At 39.9% G+C, this 20,619-nt stretch overlaps 2 protein-coding genes and 1 non-coding gene across 5 annotated transcripts; 1 reads left to right on the top strand and 2 right to left on the bottom strand.

Moving 5' to 3' along the window:
• Window positions 1-500: 500 nt before the first annotated feature.
• On the bottom strand, window positions 501-9,298 carry nol9 (nucleolar protein 9). 2 transcript variants are annotated; one of them, XM_067593160.1, is made up of 13 exons: window positions 9,046-9,298; window positions 7,092-7,619; window positions 6,085-6,295; window positions 5,777-5,907; window positions 5,489-5,624; window positions 5,088-5,184; window positions 4,592-4,689; window positions 3,892-4,059; window positions 3,541-3,793; window positions 3,347-3,461; window positions 2,545-2,719; window positions 1,719-1,852; window positions 501-1,585 (listed from the first exon to the last, which is right to left on the bottom strand). In XM_067593160.1, the coding sequence occupies exons 2-13, from the start codon at window positions 7,560-7,562 to the stop codon at window positions 1,466-1,468; spliced, it is 2,109 nt and encodes a 702-aa protein (XP_067449261.1). In that variant the 5' UTR covers window positions 7,563-7,619; window positions 9,046-9,298; the 3' UTR covers window positions 501-1,465. The 2 variants fall into 2 exon arrangements, with proteins under 2 accessions (XP_067449261.1, XP_067449262.1); XM_067593161.1 differs by having other exon boundaries at window positions 9,129-9,298.
• A 156-nt stretch (window positions 9,299-9,454) lies between these two features.
• Window positions 9,455-18,375, top strand: zbtb48 (zinc finger and BTB domain containing 48). Of its 2 annotated transcripts, none has more exons than XM_067593159.1 (11): window positions 9,455-9,617; window positions 11,030-11,765; window positions 11,903-12,207; window positions 12,285-12,390; window positions 12,510-12,602; window positions 12,703-12,789; window positions 13,525-13,679; window positions 13,807-13,943; window positions 14,074-14,238; window positions 14,369-14,457; window positions 17,610-18,375. In XM_067593159.1, the coding sequence occupies exons 2-11, from the start codon at window positions 11,049-11,051 to the stop codon at window positions 18,030-18,032; spliced, it is 2,277 nt and encodes a 758-aa protein (XP_067449260.1). In that variant the 5' UTR covers window positions 9,455-9,617; window positions 11,030-11,048; the 3' UTR covers window positions 18,033-18,375. The 2 variants fall into 2 exon arrangements, with proteins under 2 accessions (XP_067449260.1, XP_067449259.1); XM_067593158.1 differs by having other exon boundaries at window positions 9,458-9,642.
• Window positions 16,313-16,385, bottom strand: trnar-ccu (transfer RNA arginine (anticodon CCU)). Its single transcript has one exon. It is a non-coding gene; the product is annotated as a tRNA-Arg (tRNA).
• Window positions 18,376-20,619: the final 2,244 nt, after the last annotated feature.

Below are 20,619 nucleotides of genomic sequence, written 5' to 3'. Positions count from 1 at the left end.
GCGGGATGTCTCTTTAGTTTGCATGAGGTCTATGGGAAAACATCTGACCTGACAAAGCCAAAACAATGACTCTGCCAAAAACGTGGCTCTGCTGTGTTTGTATGCTCCCACCCTCAATAAAGAGGCGGGGGAACAGTGAACAAAGAAAAGCACGGGGGCAGAGAGGGGATGTTAAAACAGCCCACTTCACAAATTAGCAATTCTCCACTGCGTGAGTGGATGTTTACGACCGAGTCCTCCTTCATTCCTCCTGTCAAATAACGCAAAAGTCAGTCCGCATGCAGTGACAAGTAGGTCAGATGGGGCTAGTAACTTCTTTATTAAGTCAAGATTTGCCTTTAAAGCCATTATGAAACATAGTTCTTAACTCAGTATTATATGGATGTGTCTTATAGGGTTTTAACTACAGCTTGAGACTTTTAAGTGAGCATCTTCTGTCATTCAGAGCAAAAATCACAACATATATATTTGCTGCTCCCTTGAGGCAAAAACCAGTATCATCGAGAAACAAAATGATCTTTATTTTTTTTATCTTTTATATCCCACATGGGGCCTACATAAGAAACCGTAAACATGTCGCATTTACAAAACCTCTTGAGTGACGTATAAGTGCACTAACAATTTGGTGTCATTTTTAACACGATAACAAAATGTACAACAGTTAAAGCGGGTTTAGTCAGCAATAAAAAATAGAGCCTTTTCAGTAGAACTTTCGACTGGCATAAAAGCACAACAACACTGACAAAATGGGGTTTCTTTCATTTATAAACCATCAGATCTACAAAAAGATTTACTGTCAAAGATCCCTTCTTAATTGTTCTTTACTTGAATGTTGGATGGAAAGCCCCGGCATCGGACATTTTATCCAATAATACAACTGTGAGAAATGAACAAACTACTTATCTGAATCAGGAACCGACATGTAAAATGACCGTTACCTGCTTCAAATCTACACGGACGTATGACTGTGAAACAAATATCAATTTTAACAACCACCAGTGACACTGGTCCAAAAAGCACATCTGGAAAATAAATGCAAGAAAGAAAAAAAAAAAGCACAAAGTCTGAACAAAAGTTGTTTCTTATTTAATATCTGACAGGTTTGTGTATTCAGTTCCAGCTTTGGAATGTCACCTACAAAAAAGGGCTTTAACTACAAGTTAGGATTATTATTGTCCTTGTGACAGAAAACACTGAACTTTACCATCTAAAGTACTTATAGCAGGTTGTAAGACGTGATTCCAGGGATTTCAAAAAAGCAACAGGAAGGAGCTGGCTGCCATCTCCTCCTGCAGAGTTTGTAATACCGGCTGCTCTGTCAGACTGAATCTTGAAGTAAAAAAAAAAAAAAAAAGTCCAATTCAACATCAGTTCTGTACATTCAAAGGCCAATCCGGATCGGTTTGGCAGAAGAAGAGCAGTCAAGAAGGGTAAAGAGTAATAAACTGGTGGCGTGTAGAAAAAGTCACTGAGTCCCCATTTGACTGGGTCTCATCAGTCCCTTGAAGACTCGCAGCTTTCCTGCACCGGTGAGATCAAAACTGTAGTTGGTAGTGACATAAGGCATCTCTCCCTCGAAGCCAGTCTGAAACAAAGAAGGTACCATCAGTCACAATATGCTAATCAAGTTTACTATAAAAAAAAAAAAGTTAATTCAATAGCTTTGTAATGAAGTTTGAAGAGTATTGTGTATGAAATAATGGAGCTGTGGATCTGACCTGTGTTGTGAGGATGCAGGAAGGCAGCGATACGGCTCCTAAGAGGAAACAGTTGACCTTACGAAGGATGGAGGGATCTACAGGCGTCAGCACTAAGTACAGACCTCGCACCATGTCGATACCTCGGAGCACACCTGGAACACAGGAACGTGAACAATATGCTGAATTTTGACTTGTTGCCCTTTGAACTCTAGGCTTTTCTGCTTGGTTTTCATGCCCTTATTTACAGACTTTTAGCAAAGTCAATACGTATCCTAGTCAGACATGTCATATATTGTTATTTTCACAATGAGTTGGGCTATTTAGAAATACCAGACGTTTTACATATGAGTTGTATCGTACATGTTCTAGGAATGTTTTTATGAGTAAAAAAAAAGTTTTATGCAATTTAAAATTGACTTCTTCTGTCTGTATGTCCACAAGTTCTCAACAGAGGGAAAATATTTGTAAATAGATAAGAGGATGTCAGCGCTAATGTAAAAAAAAAAATACTGAAAGTGCAAATCGCCACACATGGATGTTCACACAACTTTCACTGGATTACATTGATACTGAAGTAAATTGATGTCATGATTCTCAGGCAAGTTCTGAACTTACATGTATAAGATGTGTCTTTATTTATAATTTATGGACATTTATCCGCACCGGTCTCGTAAATTCACACTGAATCTGAACTGAAAAATATTTGTCTCATGTCTGTGTGTTCAGATTCAACTGACTCGGCACTAAAAGGTTAAAAGAACCAAGAGCCATCGCTTTAAAAGGCTCAGACGACATTAATTTGATCATTTACACAAAGGTCAGGCAGGTCAAGCAGGATACGTACCGAAGCCCACACATGGACAGATGGGTGCCTGGGACAGCAGGACCGGGCCCCCCCTGCTCGTTACTTTCTCTCCCAGACAGCAGAGTCCCACCAGACTGGAATTGGCAGCATAAAACATGTGACTGGGCACCACCTCGCAATGGATCACACCTAAAGCCACTGCTGCATGAGGCACCTGTGGGTTCAGAATGAGGATGGTTGGATACTGCAGAAACTATTAGAAGATATATATCGTAGAAGAAACATTTTCAAACCCACCAACTCTTTGGTGTGTGAGTAGTTATAAACTCGTGTTGAACTTTTCAAGTTCTAGTAATGAACTTAAACAGTTTCCGAAGATAGAAAATAGGTTCAGCAGAATTTCAGGAAAATTGTGTCTACATGAAATTATGTAAGATTTTCCATTTGATACAGTCCTGCAACCACAAAACGTCCTTGTGTTGTGGTTTTTAATAGAGGGAGAGAAAAATTTTCCATGATTATTAAATCATCACTTCACAGGAATATATATCACTCTTTTCCTGGGATTTCCGCCATAAATTAAGTTAAACACAGACCTGCGGTTAATTAATCATTAGATGATGTATACTCTAAATGTCCTGTGTTATTCTTTCATATCTGTCAAAGTATTTTCTGAGAAGGACAAAAATTCCTGGCTAATCACGGCGAATATTGAATCTGGATGCCAAGAGGCATGATTCAGACAAGTGTAATTAAATTCTGGCGACTCACTTCTGAGCTAATAATAAAAACCTGGGACTCCTATCAAGAACACAACTGCGGCATTATCCTTCTCATGTACCTGGTACGGGGTGAGGGAGTTTAAAGGTCTGACGGGTCCAGGGTCAGGGGACTGCAGCTGACTCAGGTAGGCCAGCAGTGACAGCTCTCTGTGCTCGTTAGTGCGCTGGTGTTTCCTGTCAAACACAATGCACAAATAATTTAATAAACATTACATTCTGTACGTTCATGCCAGGCTGACAGAGGTCTACTTACGCTGTTCCTTGGCGTCCCACTCCTTGAAAATCTGATTCTGCAATAAGGTGAATGTAGCTTCTGGGGGGACTGTGGCTCTCCGTGAACTCGTCCAGAGCCGTCTGAGCTGGTGGGTGAGTCTGGAAGCCGTGCGCTGTCCTGAGGAACTCTGGAGTGAGGGCGGGACAATGGGTGGTCCCGCTATGACCGAGCTGGACCACATGTGAGACTGGGAAGAAGCGGATCATGTCTACTAGCAGCTGGAATCCAAATCCTGTGGACGGCCCAGAAAAGCACATGTTCAGACGCTAATTACCTTCTATATTTAAAAATAATTTCCCACTGATTTCACAGGGGGTATCCTCAGCTGACCTTTGACCCAGCCCATGGTGTTGATAATGACAGGAGTCTCTCTGCTCTGGGAGCGTCTACGCCACAAGGACTTAAGGCATTCCAGGTAGCGGTCTAAGTCCGACTCGCATGATGTCTGACCGTAGTAGATCATGTGTTCTGGTGTGTACTGATGTGTGAAAGGAGGACCTGAAAAATACCACAACATAAGTCTACTGATCCCCTCTTACGCAAACAGTACAGGAATAACATGAGAAAAAACACATTAACACTTCATTTACTTATTAATACTTTAATAATTAACTAAACTGGTGCAACAATAATGTGTTAAATGTAGCATTTTAAAGAGTTTATAGTGCTTTCAAAATGTAATAAATGCATACATAATATTCACAACTACAACTAATGCAGTCCAATACAACAGGCCTGCAATAATATCAAACCCTTCTAAAAAGGTATAATGTTCAGCTTTTGGTGAAATTGTTTTCTAAAAGTGTTAATTCACCTTTACGGTAATTTTGGAGGCTGTAGTTTGTGGTGCTGTTGAATTATCTTCCTTTAATCAGGGCTGCTATATCAGTTGTAGCTAGGTGTACCTAAGAAACTGGCAACTGAGTGTAAAATAAAACAACAAACTAACAGGAAAAACTGTGGAGTCACGCAAACATTAAATAATAAGATGTGTGAAAGTGATGTGAAGTAACGAGAGATTAAAACATACCCAGGAGCGGCTCTCTGACGGTTGACAAAGAGAGGCAACCAGCCGGGGTGAATTCTGTCTGACCGAGGTCACCTTCCAAATAATCTACACTGGTAGTGCTGCAGACACACACACACACATTAGGGCATTAGGACATACTAACATTAGGGCATACTATCATCCCATGTATGTCACATAGGGCTGCAATTAACAACAATTTTCGATTAATAAGGCGATTATTTTCTCGATTTATCAATTCTGTCCACTATCATGTTTGACCAAAAAAAACATTAAATCACCACATTTGAGAAGCTGAAACCACCTGATGCATTTATGTGTAAAATATTACTAGAACGATTATTTGCTAATCAATATAGTTAACAATTACGTCAACCAATTAACTGATTAATCGACTAATAGTTGTAGCTTTAACCACACAAATAAAAAAATGTTAGCATGTAAATAAAAATTCAGTTTATAATGAATGAAAATGGTATATTGTCTTGAGAGAACTTACTGATTTAGTAAGGTATTGATGAGGATGCGGATATATGTTGACTTTCCCACATTCTTAGTCCCACAGACCAGAATAACTGCACAACCATCCATGTCGCCTGTGAAAGAAAGACATATTTTCTTAATGTTGTGTGTGTAGAGCTTTTACCAGACATTGAATATGTAACATTGCTGCGTTCATCTGTTTGTTTAAGCAACAGCTTTTGGCCATTTTTGAAAAAGCCACAATGCTTCAGTGATATGTGGCATCTGGTGAGCGAGAAGGAGAGGTGCTACTGCGAATTGTTTTCTCACAGGCAGCATCCGTGCCAGATTTGAAAACTTGTCTTCTCATTGAAACCATAATTACTGACCACTGACCAGACCTGTCATGACGTTTATGTAAATCTAAAAGGAGCTTACCTCTGCAGGCGCTGACCACCGTGTTAAGAGCTTCTCTGTAGCTGTTAGACATTTTCAGGCCCTCGATGGTCTTGACTAGAGGAATCATCCCCAAACCGTTGAGCGGAGTGTCGAGAACAGCTGACATGAGTTCACTCTATAAAACAAGGGGAATGAAAAGCTTCTGTTAGACATGTCTTAAGACTGACTGCTGATTCCAGCTCTTTTCCAAATTAAATGTGGTTGAATATATCCTGTGATTTGGTGAGTAATGACTGACGCCAACCGTAGACTTATTAGTCAACGTACCATCGGGGGGTTGAACAGTTCGCTGAGCTCTGTGAAGCTCGACAGAAACCGAGTCAGAGGCGTCTCCATCGGCTCCAGTAGGATGACGGATGAGTGTGATGTTACTCTTTTTAGCAGCTTCTTCCGTGATGCTGCAGAAAACCACATTCAAAAGGGGTTTAAAGACAGAAACACATAATAATACACTTCTTTCCCTATAAAGCAGCTCAGGATTGTCTCAACATGTAACACTTCCTCAAATATGCAAAAAAAAAAAAAAAAAAGATTATAGGAATTATACCTCTCTCCTACAGTGGGAGGGAATTTACCTGATGGGAGATACTTGTGGAGGATGGCTGAAGCCTCCGTTCTGTCATCTCTGGTTTCATCGGGGCTTTCCAAAGCTCTGATGGTAAGTGGACAATGTGAAGCCGGAGAGAAGAGCGGATATGACTGCTGGCCCTCTTCGATGGTGAACCCCATCACTTCTACCCGGCCGTACAGGCAGGTCAAAAAACACTTTCCTCGGAAACACAGGGTCTGAAGGAGAGTAGCATAATGCTTAGCCATATAAAAGGACATTAGTGCATTTATAAGAACAATTAATCCATTAGTTGATGGAGAAAAATGTATAATGTTGCCAGGAAAAGATTCCCCCTCCCTCCCCCTCCCCGTGACCTTGGTTGTCTGTTGGATCTACTACTTGCCTTATATGTACTTCCATCCTGTTTTCCCTTAACTTTTTACTAATCATGTATCTGACCAAATAAAGGAAAGAAAGACAGTATTTGAATTGTTACTGGACAGACTCTATAACCCCTTGCTCATCTTGTGTCTTTTTAGAACTTCATGATGTATCTGTGATGCGATTTTTTCCAGGCCTGTATTTTAATAAATGACTGTTAACCTTCAAGTTTGCTCTACGGCCTCAGTTTCCTGCATTATGCAGAAAGATAAAGACAGATTTAGGTTTTTTATCAGTCCGTTGATAAAAAGATAATTAACTGGCAACAACTTTGATTAGTAATTCATCAATTAAGTAACTTTTTAAGTAAAAATAGCAAAAATATATTGGTTCCAGCTTTGCAAATGGGAATCATTTCTGATTTTCTTAATAGTCTATGACAATTAACTGAATATCTGTTGGTTTTGGATATCTGATGAGATCACGTTGCACTCTGGGAGTTTGTGATGTGCATTTTTCGCAATTTACTGACATTTTATAGACCAACTGATTATCGTAAAAATAGTTAGCTGCAGCCCCGACTCTTAATTGTTGCCAGACTGATTCTTTACCAAAAATGGCCTGATTCTGGACAGTGTGTAACTTGCATACCTGATCCTTCTGCATGACAAGTACTGCATGATTTTGCCGGTCATTCCTCTCCGCACAGTAATGGAGAGCTTCTCCCTCCAGTCTACCTGGCTGGATATCCTCCATGCCACCTGAGGTCTCCACACCGTTCCCCTGAATGGATCGGGAATACTCCTTCCACTCCTCTGAGTCATCTGACTCATTGTCCATTGTAAACATTGAACTTCCATTTGCCTGTTTGTGAGGTTTCTTCGGTCCAGACTGAGGAGTGCTTTTCTTGGAGTCAGACACAGACTTCACCTTATTCTTCAGTCTCTTGACGGTGGGCTTTTTCTTCACAGACACCTGGTGCTCCTTAACCATCCTGGCCATGACAGGACTAGAGTTGAGATCAGTGGAATTGATGGGAGGCCTGCTCCGTCTGCCCCTCACATCCTTCCACTTCTGAGATTTAGCGTGGCCCTTTACCTGTGTGGGTTTGTTTACCTTCATGATTCTCTAATCAACACTTATTCGTGCAGGTGCTGATGGGAAACAAAGGGGGAGAGCCTACAAAGACAGAGAGATGAGAAAATTAGCATCTGAAATAGGTGTCATTAGCTCTGTGGACAAAGAATAGCAATTAACCATTTACTAATTATTCAGCAATTACAAAATGTAGCCGTGAAGAGAGCTGCAACGATTAATCGATTAGCTGCCAACAATTAAATTAATCACAGTGGTGGAAAGTAACTAAGTACACTTATTCCCCTAATGTATTTCCATTTGATGCTACTTTATAGCATCATCTCACTACATGAGGTGAATATTGTACTTTCTACTTCACCAGATTTATTTGACAGCTTTAGTTACTTTTCAGATGAAGATTTGGCTTTTCGGCTTGTGATGTCTTACAAAAAGCAGTGTGTAGTCGGGGTCACATTTCAGATGTCTATGAGTTGCTATCAGCTCTAAAAAATAGTGATTTTTTCCCTCTAAATTTCTCACATGGTTTCATTTCAATAAATGTTCAAATGATCCAAAAAATAAAGATCAGAGAAAAAGTCCAAAAACTGAAAAACAGATTTGTGTATCGCAGCTTTGTTTTTTCTTCTTTCCTCTCCCATTAATCATCTTACGACCCCTCAGATTTATCTGGTGACCCTTTGGAGGGGCCTGACCCCTAGGTTGGGAACCACTGGACTAAACTAGCTAACTGTATATAAAGTAGTTGAAACTAGCTCCACCTCCAGCAGCTACAACAGTAACATGCTGCTCTAACACTGATGATTCAGTATTACTAATCTAATGATGTCATATATAATAATATATCAGTCAGAGGGATCAAACCACTACTTTTACTGCAATACTTTAACTACATTTTGCTGCTGATACTTATGTACTTTTACTAAAGTAGGATTTTGCAGAACCTTTACTTGCAATGGAATATTTTTACATTACTGTTTCGGTACTTATACTTAAGTAAAAGATTTGAATACTTATCATTTTGAGTCATTTTTTCAGAAGAAAATTTCCACATTTTCTGGTTTCTATCATCTTTTATGGCAGTAAACTGTATATCTTTGTTGTTATGGACAAAACAAGACATTTGAAGACGTCACGTTGGACTTTGGGAAACAGTGATCACTATGTTTCACCAATTTCTGACATTGTATGGACAAAACAACCAATCGATTAATCGATAATGATTAAAATATCCGTTTGTTGCAACCGTAATTAGCTTGATTTAACCAGACAATTCGATAGCAGTTGAAGGCTAAGCTAACCGGGCTAAGACGCTTATAACTACATCATATTGAAGTTTCTCAACATACGAGGCAGAAAAATAAAAACATTATCACCGTCAAAGAGGCGCAAAGCTGCCAGACAACAAAGCGACGTGAATTTTAAACTTATTATTAAGGCTCACATTAAGCATTAAGATAACAAGCTAACTGCTAGCTACGGTTGTTGCCTTAAGGTGGAGAAAACTTACCCCCCAACTTGTGAAAAAAACAATGCAGAACTTTGGGGATCACTGTTTATCTTAAATCTAAGTGGACAGCGCGTATAACTTACTAAAGTGGATCCAGGGAGCTGTCCAGCTGTTAATACAGCAGTGCTAACATGCTAACTTGCTAACATGTGTGAGCCACAAACAGACGCCGCTTCTTGCTGGCCGACTATGGTTTAGCCCGGAGTGTTATTATTTACGGCAAAGTTATAATACTAATTAATTATACGCTTTAGCTGAGTTAGTGAAGATGGAAAATTAGGCAACGCAATGTAGACACAAGTAATATTTTTGTTTTTTTAAATTGTATTCTTAATGTTGTGTTTGTAGGTGTTTAATTATGGACAACACAAAATCTTTCCCGGAGTTCGTCGCGTCGGCAGCGTCACATCCTCTTCCTTCTGCAGGTTTTTAGGGCCCTGCAAGAAGTGAAAACAAGCTGCACGCAGCTCGGCTTTTGCTACTTTTCTTAACCTATCTTCATTTCAGCCGAAGCGGGTGCAGCTTTGCAGCAACTGAGAGTAAAATAATCAGTTTTCATCCGTCCTGCAGATGTGAGTCTGTGAATGCAGCTGTCGGGTGAGCACCGCGCTAAGGGAGCGTCTTTAAAAAGATATGCAAGGAAATAAACGTCGAGCTGCGTCGGTAGCCAGGGGTTTGCAATCATTTTAAGTCTCAACAGAAGAATATACACTCACCGGTCACTTCATTAGGTGCACCTATGCAATCTAATGCAATCTAATACAATAGCTCTGCCATAAATTATACATTTACGAAGCTTACACATTCTTTATGTTTATTATTGAGGTCGTAGTGGGTGCTGGTGGTGTACAGGGGTGCATTATATTGAAAGGTGTTCCTAATATTTTGCCCCCCTCATGTATGTTAACGGAGTGGACAAAATATTAGGAAAACCATTCCACCACTCACTACAACCTCAACAATAAACTTGAAGTAGAATTATCACCTTTCTGATAATGTCAACAAAAACTGAGAGTGTAGAAGCTTCGTAAAAGTAGAATTTATGGCATTAGCTGCATTAGATTGCACAGGTGTCCCTAAAGAAGTGTCTGGTGAGTGTACAGTGTGAAGTACTTTGACTATATTGTTCATAATCAGTGTAATTAATGTGGTTGCTGTCATTGAGCTATTTTTTCTCAAGTGACATAATTCGATGCATATTATATCAAGCTCTCTTAAATATTAATCATCTGTTTAAAATCATCATCATTTTCAGATATGCTCATTTTAAACTAACTCCATTAAACATATTTTCAGCCTTATATTGCTGTGAAATAATCAGAATTACCTTTTTTGTAGTACGTTTGAACGTTCAAGGAATTTGATGTTGCACATACTAATGTACAGTAAGATACACGGCAGACTATTACGTACAGGCAAGTAGGGGGAAACATCAGGGCTGCAACTAATAATTATTTTCATCATTGATTAATTTGCCAATTACTGTCTTGATTAATACATTAATAATTTAGTCTATAAAATGTCAGATAATAGTGAAAAGTGTGCAGTGTAATTTTCCACAGCCAAAGGTGACGTCTTTACATGTCTTGTTTTGTCTGACAAACAGTCCACAACCCAAAAATATTCAATTTACAATTATATGAAACACAGAAAAGCAGCAAATCTGTACATTTGAGAAGCTGGAAGCATCCAATGTTTGGCCATGTTTAAAAAAGATTAATTGATTATCAAAATAGTTGCTAATTAATTGTCAACTAATCATTTCAGCTCCAAAATATATATCTATATAGTATATTCATATGTATAACAATGGACAATAACATGAATATACAGGTCAGACTTGTTGTAAACTGAGTATACAGAGTTACAATAATGCTACCGTGCATGAGAGTGCAAAGGGCTCTGCAATAAATACTGTTTGGGTAATGTATTAAGTATTTTAACTTAATATTCATACAGTATCTTGTCTCTGTGTCTCATGTAGCTGCAGTGAAGCCGGAGAGATGCCTGCAGCAGAGAGCAACCATGCACAGCGTGTCCTGTCCTCCCTGAACCAGCAGAGGGCAGTAGGGAGGTTTTGTGATGCAGTGTTGAATGTGGGAGGTGGGGTGGTCTACCTGGCCCACCGTAACATCCTTGCTTGTTTCAGTGAGCTGTTCCAACAGTCCAACATGCCCACTGCACCGTGCATGGAGTTCTGCCTCCAAGAGTGCCCCAACGATGGCTTGGAGCTGCTCCTGAACTTTGTCTACACAGGGGAGCTGAAGTTGGATCCTGACAACCTGGAGAAGGTGCAGCATGCAGCGTCCAGCCTGTGTGTGCCAGAAGCACTGGCGCTCTGTGAGCAGTTCAAGGAAACCTCTGCGGATGTTGTCCCTTTCAAGCGTAAAAGAGGCAGACCTAGAAAGTCTAAATCAGACACAAACCCTCGTTGTTCAGTCACAGAAGAGACCTTGCTTACAGTCAGAAAAGAGGAGTCCAGCTCTGATACTGTTACAGACAATTTTAGCATGGCTGCCACTACCGCTCCTACAACCACCACCACCACCACCCGCTCTGGTCGAGTGGTCAAAGGCCCCAAACGACTGGTGACTGATGAGAGCCCCACTGCTGACTTTACAGCCACTGAAAAAGCCAGCAAGAGGGCATCGCTTATTCCTACTGAGAAAGAAAGCGGTGATGATGTTGTGGAGAATCAAAACCCAGATCAGCAAACTGAGGTAGAAAACATGAACACATGCATGAATAAGGATTACAGTGATTGAGCTTTTACTACTACATGTAACTGCAAGTGCAAATAATGATGATGTGATTGTAAAGATGAACATGCTGGTTGTTATTCCACTTCTATTTGCAGATAACCGAGTTGCAGATTGACATAAATGACAATGGTGTTAGCCGGGTGATTGAAGGAGTAGAAGACGATGATGACGGGGGCTTTGAGGGCATCGCTGAAGACTCAGATGAGGAGTATGTGCCCGTTGATGAGCCCACCTCCTTAGCCCCATCCACATCAACAGCACGGAGGCGAAAGTCGCAGAGTAAATCGGACAAAAACGCAAATGGTGAGGCGGTGGAAGAAGACTCCAAGAAGGACTCTGTGGAGTGCCCCATCTGTCACAAATCCTTCAAGAGCAAATACTACCTCAAAGTCCACAACAGGTTTGCAGACTCAGCATTTTCCTTCAAATTACTGCTGTTGAAAGAATATCCTTTAATGTTATTTGTGTTTTTCTTAGACGGCATACAGGAGAGAGACCCTTCGGTTGCCTTAAATGTGGAAAGAGGTACTTCAGAAAGGAGAATCTGTTGATACATGAGTTCAGAAACTGTGCTACAGCACAGGTGAGAAAAAAAACACTTTTTTGTTATCTTCAGTCAGCTGTTTGTGAAATCAGTCTGCAATAATGAAGTAAGATCCTATAAAGTGTTACATCAGTATTTGTTCTGTGATATAATTACAGACGTACCCCTGCCCGACATGTTCCGCAACATTTAATGGAAAAGAAGATCTTCGTGTGCACGTTATCTCCCACACAGGAGACATGCCCTACAAGGTACATCCTGCTCTGATCAAATACAGACGACAGTTAATTATATCAAATCTAAAATGAGGTTTTAAAAATGTCTTTATTGACATGGTGTCGTTTTTTTCAGTGTTCAACATGTCCTGAGCAATTTATGTACAAGAAAAACTTGACATTTCACATGATGAAGATCCATGGTCATCCCAAACCACATGCAGTAAGTTTGCTTTATATATATATCTATAATATACAATATTTCAATACGAATTTGACTTACTGGAAAGGACTAGTACTATTATAATGATTAAAGTTGTGTTTCAAAACTTAAGGTGTCTTTACACTGTGTGTTTGAGACAAAAGTTGACAATTGTGCGAGAAATGCAGCCGTCTTTTGCCATCAATCCAAAACATTGTCCTATATCACACTGTGAGACACGTCCAGCTTACTGATCAAAAAAGCTTTTAGCAAAATCCTGAGTCAGATATTTAGGAGCAAATTGTCACAATGTGAACCAATCAGAATATGACATGAAATAATGCAGAATACACTGGCTGATGCAGCATTCATAAGCGCCATTTTTGAATAAAGTTTAGGAAAAAACACACAAACCAAAACAAACCTCTTTTGAGATTTTTCGATGCACAGAAATATCAGCACTATGGCTTTGCTGCACTTTCAAAACATAAGAGCAGCACAGATGGTTGACGTGAGCTGACGACGTGCGTCCGCTTCCATATACTGACTCACCATGCAGTCATCACACAATGTGACGTGCCACAAATGGATATCGTACATTCTGATATCCATCTGTGATATCGCAGATTGTGAACCAAGATTTTATTTAACCCATCTCGCATGGTGTGACATGCAGTAAACATACATGCATTGTGTTTTCATTAAAAGTCGATTTTGAATCCTGTGTCTTGAGTTGAAACGATATTTCCTTTTTAGTGCCCACAGTGCCCCAAAACCTTCTTAACTCGGACTGAGCTGCGAGTGCATGAAGCAGCCAAACATCGAGGTGAAAAGCCGTTTGTGTGTGAGGAGTGTGGCCATCGAGCGTCCAGTCGAAACGGCCTGCAGATGCATATCAAAGCCATACACAGGTAATGGAACTTCTATTTTTATTGCATGTTTAAGTACTGCCATGATCAGACTAGAGAGACTTGCCAATTTGGAAAAGGTTCCTTTTTTAAATAAAAACTGTGATAACATTTCTCTTCTTTTTTACAGAAATGAGCGCCCTTTTGTATGTAATTTATGTGGCCATGCGTTCTCCCAGAAGAACAACCTCAACATGCATTTGCGTGTACACAGTGGTGAGAGGCCGTACCAGTGTCACCTCTGTGGTAAAACCTTCAGGACACAAGGTAACAGCCGTCCTACCGTCGTTGAACAGATCAATCCAAGCACTCAGAGATGAGCTCTCAAAAACTTCACCACCAACTTTCACTTAAACAGATATTATTTATTGTATTAATCTGTGTTTTTTAATGGCAGCCAGTCTAGATAAACACCACCGGACACACACGGGTGAGCGTCCCTTCAGCTGTGACGTGTGTGAGCAGCGCTTCACGGAGAAAGGCGCCCTTGTCCGCCACAAGGCCAGCAAACACGAGGAAGGCCGCCCCCACTGTTGTCATATATGTAACAAGACCTTTAAAGGTAAGATATGCTGATTGTACAGAATACAGTATGACCTTCACAATCATGTTTTGTGGTGTGTTGAGCGTGGATAAAATGTCAACATTATGAATTAGCTCAATAATGTGATTCTCTTCGTGGTTTTCACCAGCGAGGGAACAACTGCGTGTCCATCTGCGTCGCCATAAAGGCATGAGGAAGTTCGAGTGTATAGACTGCGGCTACAAGTTCACTCGACAGGTAGGCTCACCGGGGCTGCAATTAACAACTGTTTTTATTATTGATTAATCTGCTGTTTTATTTGATGATTCATCATTTTATCTGTAAAATACATTGACTATATATAAATATGAACGACACGTCTGCACTTCCTGCCGCTATGTTAAAGTGAAGCCAGAAGTATCTCCTTTCCACAAGCTGCCACCTTGCTTGTGTGACGTCATTTGGAGCCGGGCTGTGGGACACGCCCCCTCAGCCAGTCCACCGCCTGATGGAGGTTTGAGAGCGGCTGTCACAGCCATCAATCATGACGTCACGCCCCCTTTTTATATCATCAAATAACTAATTAAAACAACTTATTAGAAAAATGAGCACTTGGACAAACATCAGCGTGATACCTACAATTACAGAAACCATCTTTGGGAAAAACTTATTTGATGTGTACTTGGATTCCTGGGTCTGTCTCATCTGCTAACATTGAGGTGGCGAGATTTAAGACCTGTACTGCAGCCAGCTGCAAGAGGCCGATCCAGATGTTTTGGCTTCACTTTTGTAGAGCTGTCATGACGTCCATATCTCTATATAGTCAATGGTAAAATATCATAAAACACATAAGTTTCCTGAAGCTCGAGGTTATGTCTTAAAATTGTTTTGCAGATGATGAACATTAGTCTGAGTCATTTGTTAGAGAAGGTCAGAACATCGGAAAACAAATGCTGCCATCTGCTGGTTCCTTATTGGAACATATCAAGCCAGTTGCAAAGAACCTTGGTCTTTGGTTTGCTAGTAATTACTAATACAAAAAATCAAATCTAGTAAAGTTTTGAGCAGCACATCGCAAAGCTTGTGCATTCATGTTTTTATCATCTCAGAAATATTTCAAACATATGATCTATTTTAACTTTGAAAGACACATAGACCGTTTTACACGCCTTTATCTCATCACGCCTTGATTATTGTAACAACCTGTTTACCTGCCTTAACCAATAATCTATTGATTGACTCCAGACTGTACAGACTCAGCTGCCAGGCTTTTAACCAGAACCCGTTTTAGACGCTTTACACCAGCTCCCACTATGTTTTAGAACTGATTTCAAGATCTTACTGAGTATTTTTTTGGCTCTTGATGGTCGTCTCCCTGATATATTTCTGACGTCCTAGTTCCATATGAGCCTGTACATAGTCTGAGATCCTCAGGCAGAGATCTTAAATCTGTTCCAGACTGGCCAACTTAACATATTAGAGTGGCTTTCCGGATTTTACTTGAGTTTTTATTTACTTTGAACTGTTTTTTTTTTTTAAATTTCTTTTAAATTTTCTTACATTACTGGGATTGGTTTTATATGTTTTATCATAAAATCTAATGATTTTATAATTTGATTTTTTTTGCTGCCATGTGTGAAGCACTTTGTAATGTGGGCTTTGAAAAGTGCTCTACAAATAAAGATTATTATTATTATTCTTATTATTTATTAGAGTGCACAACAAGGGTTTATAAATACAAAATTTAAGTTGTTTCTCCAAACTGTAACAGATGCAAACCTGAGATTTTACATATGGTGACCTGGTCATGTTCAAAGCTGGAAACATGATTGCAAGACATACAGAATACTATGGCTGCAACTAACTTATTATTTTTATTATATCGATTAATATGATAATGTGTGATTCTTTTGTTAATCGTCTAATTGTTTGGTATAAAACATCATAAGAGTGAAAATTATCCACCACAGTTTCCTAAAGTCTGTGATGACGTCTTCAAATGTCTTCAGGTCTTTGAATGAACTGTTTAAAACCAAAAGATATTTAGATTCTGTATAAAAACATGACATTACAGAGGAAGTTTTTAACCCCACTGCTTTGCCAGTCTGTTACACACCCCAGATGGGACTCGAACCCACAATCCCTGGCTTAGGAGGCCAGTGCCTTATCCATTAGGCCACTGGGGCTGCTGGTACTATTGGGGAGCCACTGTGCAGACCCATTGTTCAGTGGTATTCAGGCTGTAATCCTTTCAGTCATTATTCTATGGACAGGGATGGTAGCCTTTGCATGAACTGATGTTGTTCATTGCGTCCTACATCGCACACTAATTGTTCGGTTTATAAAACATCCAAAAAGTGGAAAAAATTGGACATCACAGTTCCCAAAATCCCAAAGTTACTTCTTCAAATATCCAACCAAAGAGTCCAAAACCCAACGAGATTCAGTTTACAAACAGAGGAGAAAAAGGAAAAAAAGCAAATATTCATATTTGAGAAGCTGGAACTCGTGAATTTGATCATTTTTGGCTAAAAAATGATCGATCAATTAGCTTAATAGTTGCAAATTAATTTCCTGGCATTCAACTATCAATTAATCAACTAATTTAATCTCTAGAAAATACCACTTAAATGGAATTTCATGTGACACCATCCACAGTACTCATTGGAAACTATTTTTTGGGGAGGTCATAAGAGCTGCAAAACATGTATAATTTCTACTTGGATAAAAGAAAATCCCCTCACTCATACACAGTGTGTAAACAAACTCACCACATGTATGTCTTTAGGAAAAATGTCCTTTTTAGAACAGCAGGTGGGCAGACAGTACTGACTCTTCACAAATAATTTTATTTATTCATTCATTTTTGTTTTTTGTCTTGTGTTGACCCTTTATTTCTTCTCTTGTTCTCTCTTATATTAAGTTTAATTCATCGATTCAGACATTTTCTTGAATAAAAACCCATTAGTATCTGTGCAAGTGTGTGAAAATGCAAAGATACACATTTTAATACATATAGGCTTCCATGGATGTGTCTGTATTTATATTACAGGTGAAGACAACATTTGATTTGTAATTATATTTGTATAACATAGACTATATTTTCCTAATATTATTCTTATGTGACTATTTTGTAACTATCTTTTAAGTTTGTCTGTTTTATTTTGTTACCAAAGCTTAAACTTGGCTTGTTTTGTGCATCCAACAGTCTAAAACTCAAAGATATTCAGTTTACAATCACAAAAGACAAAGAATAGCAGCAAATCCTCACAACTGAGAAGCTGAAAATAGAGGAAGTTTGACATTTTTGCTTGAAAAATCACTTGATTCATCGCTAATTGTTTCTGCTCTATTCACCAGCCTGAATGAATGCTAACTACACTCACATCTCTACACGCTCTCTCTTCCAGGCACACTTGCGACGCCACATTCAAATCCACAAACGCACCGAGAACTACAACCCCCGGCAGAGGAAACTGAGGAACGTGATTGTGCAGGATGTGGACGGAAGTGAAAACGAAGCTACTAAAATGGGAGAAACCTCACTGATCACAGAGGAGACAGATTACACCGCTGCTGTCCAGGAATCCACAAACCCGGAATCAGACTCTGCGTCAACCCTCAATTCTAGTTGTATAGTGAGAGTGGTGATCGGGTCGAGTGACGCGGCAATGGAGGAGGTGGTGTCCAACCAGAACCTGGGACACGTCGAGGCGGTGGAGGGTTTCTCTGTACCAGAAGTCTTGCAGCAAACACAGCTGGTCACGGAGGCGTACCAGACCACGGTGGATATGGAGGGAATCGTTGAGAATATATCAGAGAGTAAGACCTGAGACTTGGTGCAACCAACTCAGAATTACTGTGAAGAACACTTTCTACATGAGAAGCACTTAAATCTGATGTGAGGGATGGTGAAACACAGCTTAAAATATTTGGCTTTTACAGACCCCAAGACAAAGAAACTGCAATAAAGTCGGCTACTGTTGCCAGTCATGCCAGAGGCAAATTGTTTTCATGCTTCTAGTAGTTTATATACAATAAATGAACTGCATGTGTGTGAGAGTTGCTTGAATGTTTCATTTTGGCTTGTTTTTGAGCCTCCTTCTATCACTGTGCCTACTGCAGCTGGAAAATGAATAATAAAGGTCTTTTTGTTCAGTTTTGTTGCTGAAGGTATTAAGGTGGATGTTCCTTTATCTGAACTAAAGTAGGGACACTGATTATAGAGCGAATACCAGCCATCGATAGCATGGGAGTAGGGTGTAGTTAATCGGATTTGCTGCTAGATAGACCAGACCAACACGCAAGGGTGCTTTGCAAAACATCATGGCCGCATCTCTTTTGGGGGGACAGAAAACCTCAAATCCAATTTGACGTGTGTTTAATTGAGATTTTTTGGCAAGTTTTTATGCATTCATTTCGTGTTAAACAAACCTTTGTTTTATAGAAATGTCTAGTAATTATTTTGCTATCTTGCCTGAACCTGAGCATTCACGATACCTTAATAAATTAAGGTTGATCGGTCAGCTGTCATGCCCCTTCAGCCTCCCTCCATCCAAGTGGATCAGAGACCGACACAGTGGCAGACATTGCTTATCTGGACATCTACGCATTTTTTTTTTTTAAAGTCTAGTCCTAAGTCTTAATTAGAAAAGACTAGTTATGTTACTTTGTAAGTTATAAAAGAGTCACATTACTAGTTATGAAGTGTTTCCCACACACATATACATGGGAAGACACTGGGTCCCATAGCTTCCACTCCTTATCTTTTAGCTTGAAGCCATAAAACTTTCCTTTTTGGATCTTTTTCTTTTCCAGGAAGGATGGGGAACCGGAGATCTGGATTCATGCATTTAGTTGTTTTACAACCTGCTATACAACAACTTTTTGGCATTTTCCTGTTTCTCCCATTAGGTGAAAGTGTGATTCTTTCCCCCAAAAGGGGGCATGGCCTTGGCACTTGATGACGTGATGCTGGTCCGGTCTATGCCTACAGCTGGGTGAAACTAAAACTGGGACTGAAACGCTGATGATACAGGAAACGTTGTATATCACATCTCAAGGAGAGTACTTTGAAGGGGATTAGAAAGGTACTACTGAAAGATTTAGATTCAGTTGGGTTTTTTTAAATCAATTTCGGCAATTTTTGGGTCCCACCACATATATGTTGTAGGGGTCCTAGTTAAAGATACCCCATGGAGTTTTTCACCACTAGTAGTGCAATGGAGCAATGTTTTTACAAGTGGTTCCCGGGCGATATGATACATGTTGATACATAGTTGGTGCTGATAATACGCAAAGAAGTGTAATAATGTTCCCACAAAGGCAATGAAAAGTACAACTGCAGGCTTGTTAACATGGAAGGAAAATATTCTAAAATGTTTTAAGGAAATTAATTCAACATGTTTGTTAAACATTTTTTGTGAGTAACCCTGTATGTAAACAAAACTTTGGCTTGTTTACCTGAAAACTCCTCAGGACACCTTGTTGTTGATGTTCTCAGTAAATGTGGGTCATCATAACAGATGCACATTTACAGGTTCATATTTTTAATGTGGGGCTCTACTGGAACATCTTTTCATGATTTACAGTTCAAAAAACTTCTTATATACCTTATACTGGCGTTTTATGCAGCACCTCAGTTCAGCCTCTGTCTGAAACAGGCTAGTTTAGCTCCTGTCTCTTTAAGGCCCCCCTCCCGATGAGTTCGTTGTTCTTATTGGCCTTATTTAAAGAAGAGAAATCTAGGTTTTCACTGTCAAAGTCTGAACTGCACAACAGGTGCGACTGTCAGGCAGATCGTGTACAAATGGAGGACATTCAAGACCATTGTTACCCTCCCCAGGAGTGATCCACCAACAAAGATCACTCCAAGAGCAGGCGTGTAATAGTCCAGGAGGTCACAAGGGACCCTAAGGGTAACGTCTAGGAAACTAAAGGGCTTTCTTGCAGTGGCTAATGTCAATGTTCATGGGTCCACCATCAGAAGAACATTGAACATCAATGATGTGTATGGAAGCATTGCAAGGAGAAAGCTACCACTCTCTGAAGGAACATTGCTGCCATCTATGGTTTGCGCAAGACCACGTGGATAAGCCAGAAGGCGATTGGAAATTCTGACGACAAATGAGACCGAAATCGAACTTCTTGATTTGAATGAGAAGCATTATATTTGGTGACGATCAAACACTGCGTTCCAGCTTAAGAACCTTAACCCATCTGTGAAACATGGTGGTGGTAGTATCATGGTTTGGGCCTGCTTTGCTGCCTCTGAACCAGGACAGCTTGCAATCATTTATGGAGCTATGAGTTCTGAGTTGTATGAGCAAATTCTACAGGAAAATGTCAAGGGCGGCTGTGGCTCAGGAGGTAGAGCGAGTTGTCCACTAATCAGAAGATCGGTGGTTCGATTCCCAGCTC

Source organism: Thunnus thynnus, chromosome 6 (genome assembly GCF_963924715.1).
Source record: "Thunnus thynnus chromosome 6, fThuThy2.1, whole genome shotgun sequence".
NCBI lineage: Eukaryota > Metazoa > Chordata > Actinopteri > Scombriformes > Scombridae > Thunnus > Thunnus thynnus.
This window is presented reverse-complemented; position numbering and strand designations above follow the sequence as displayed.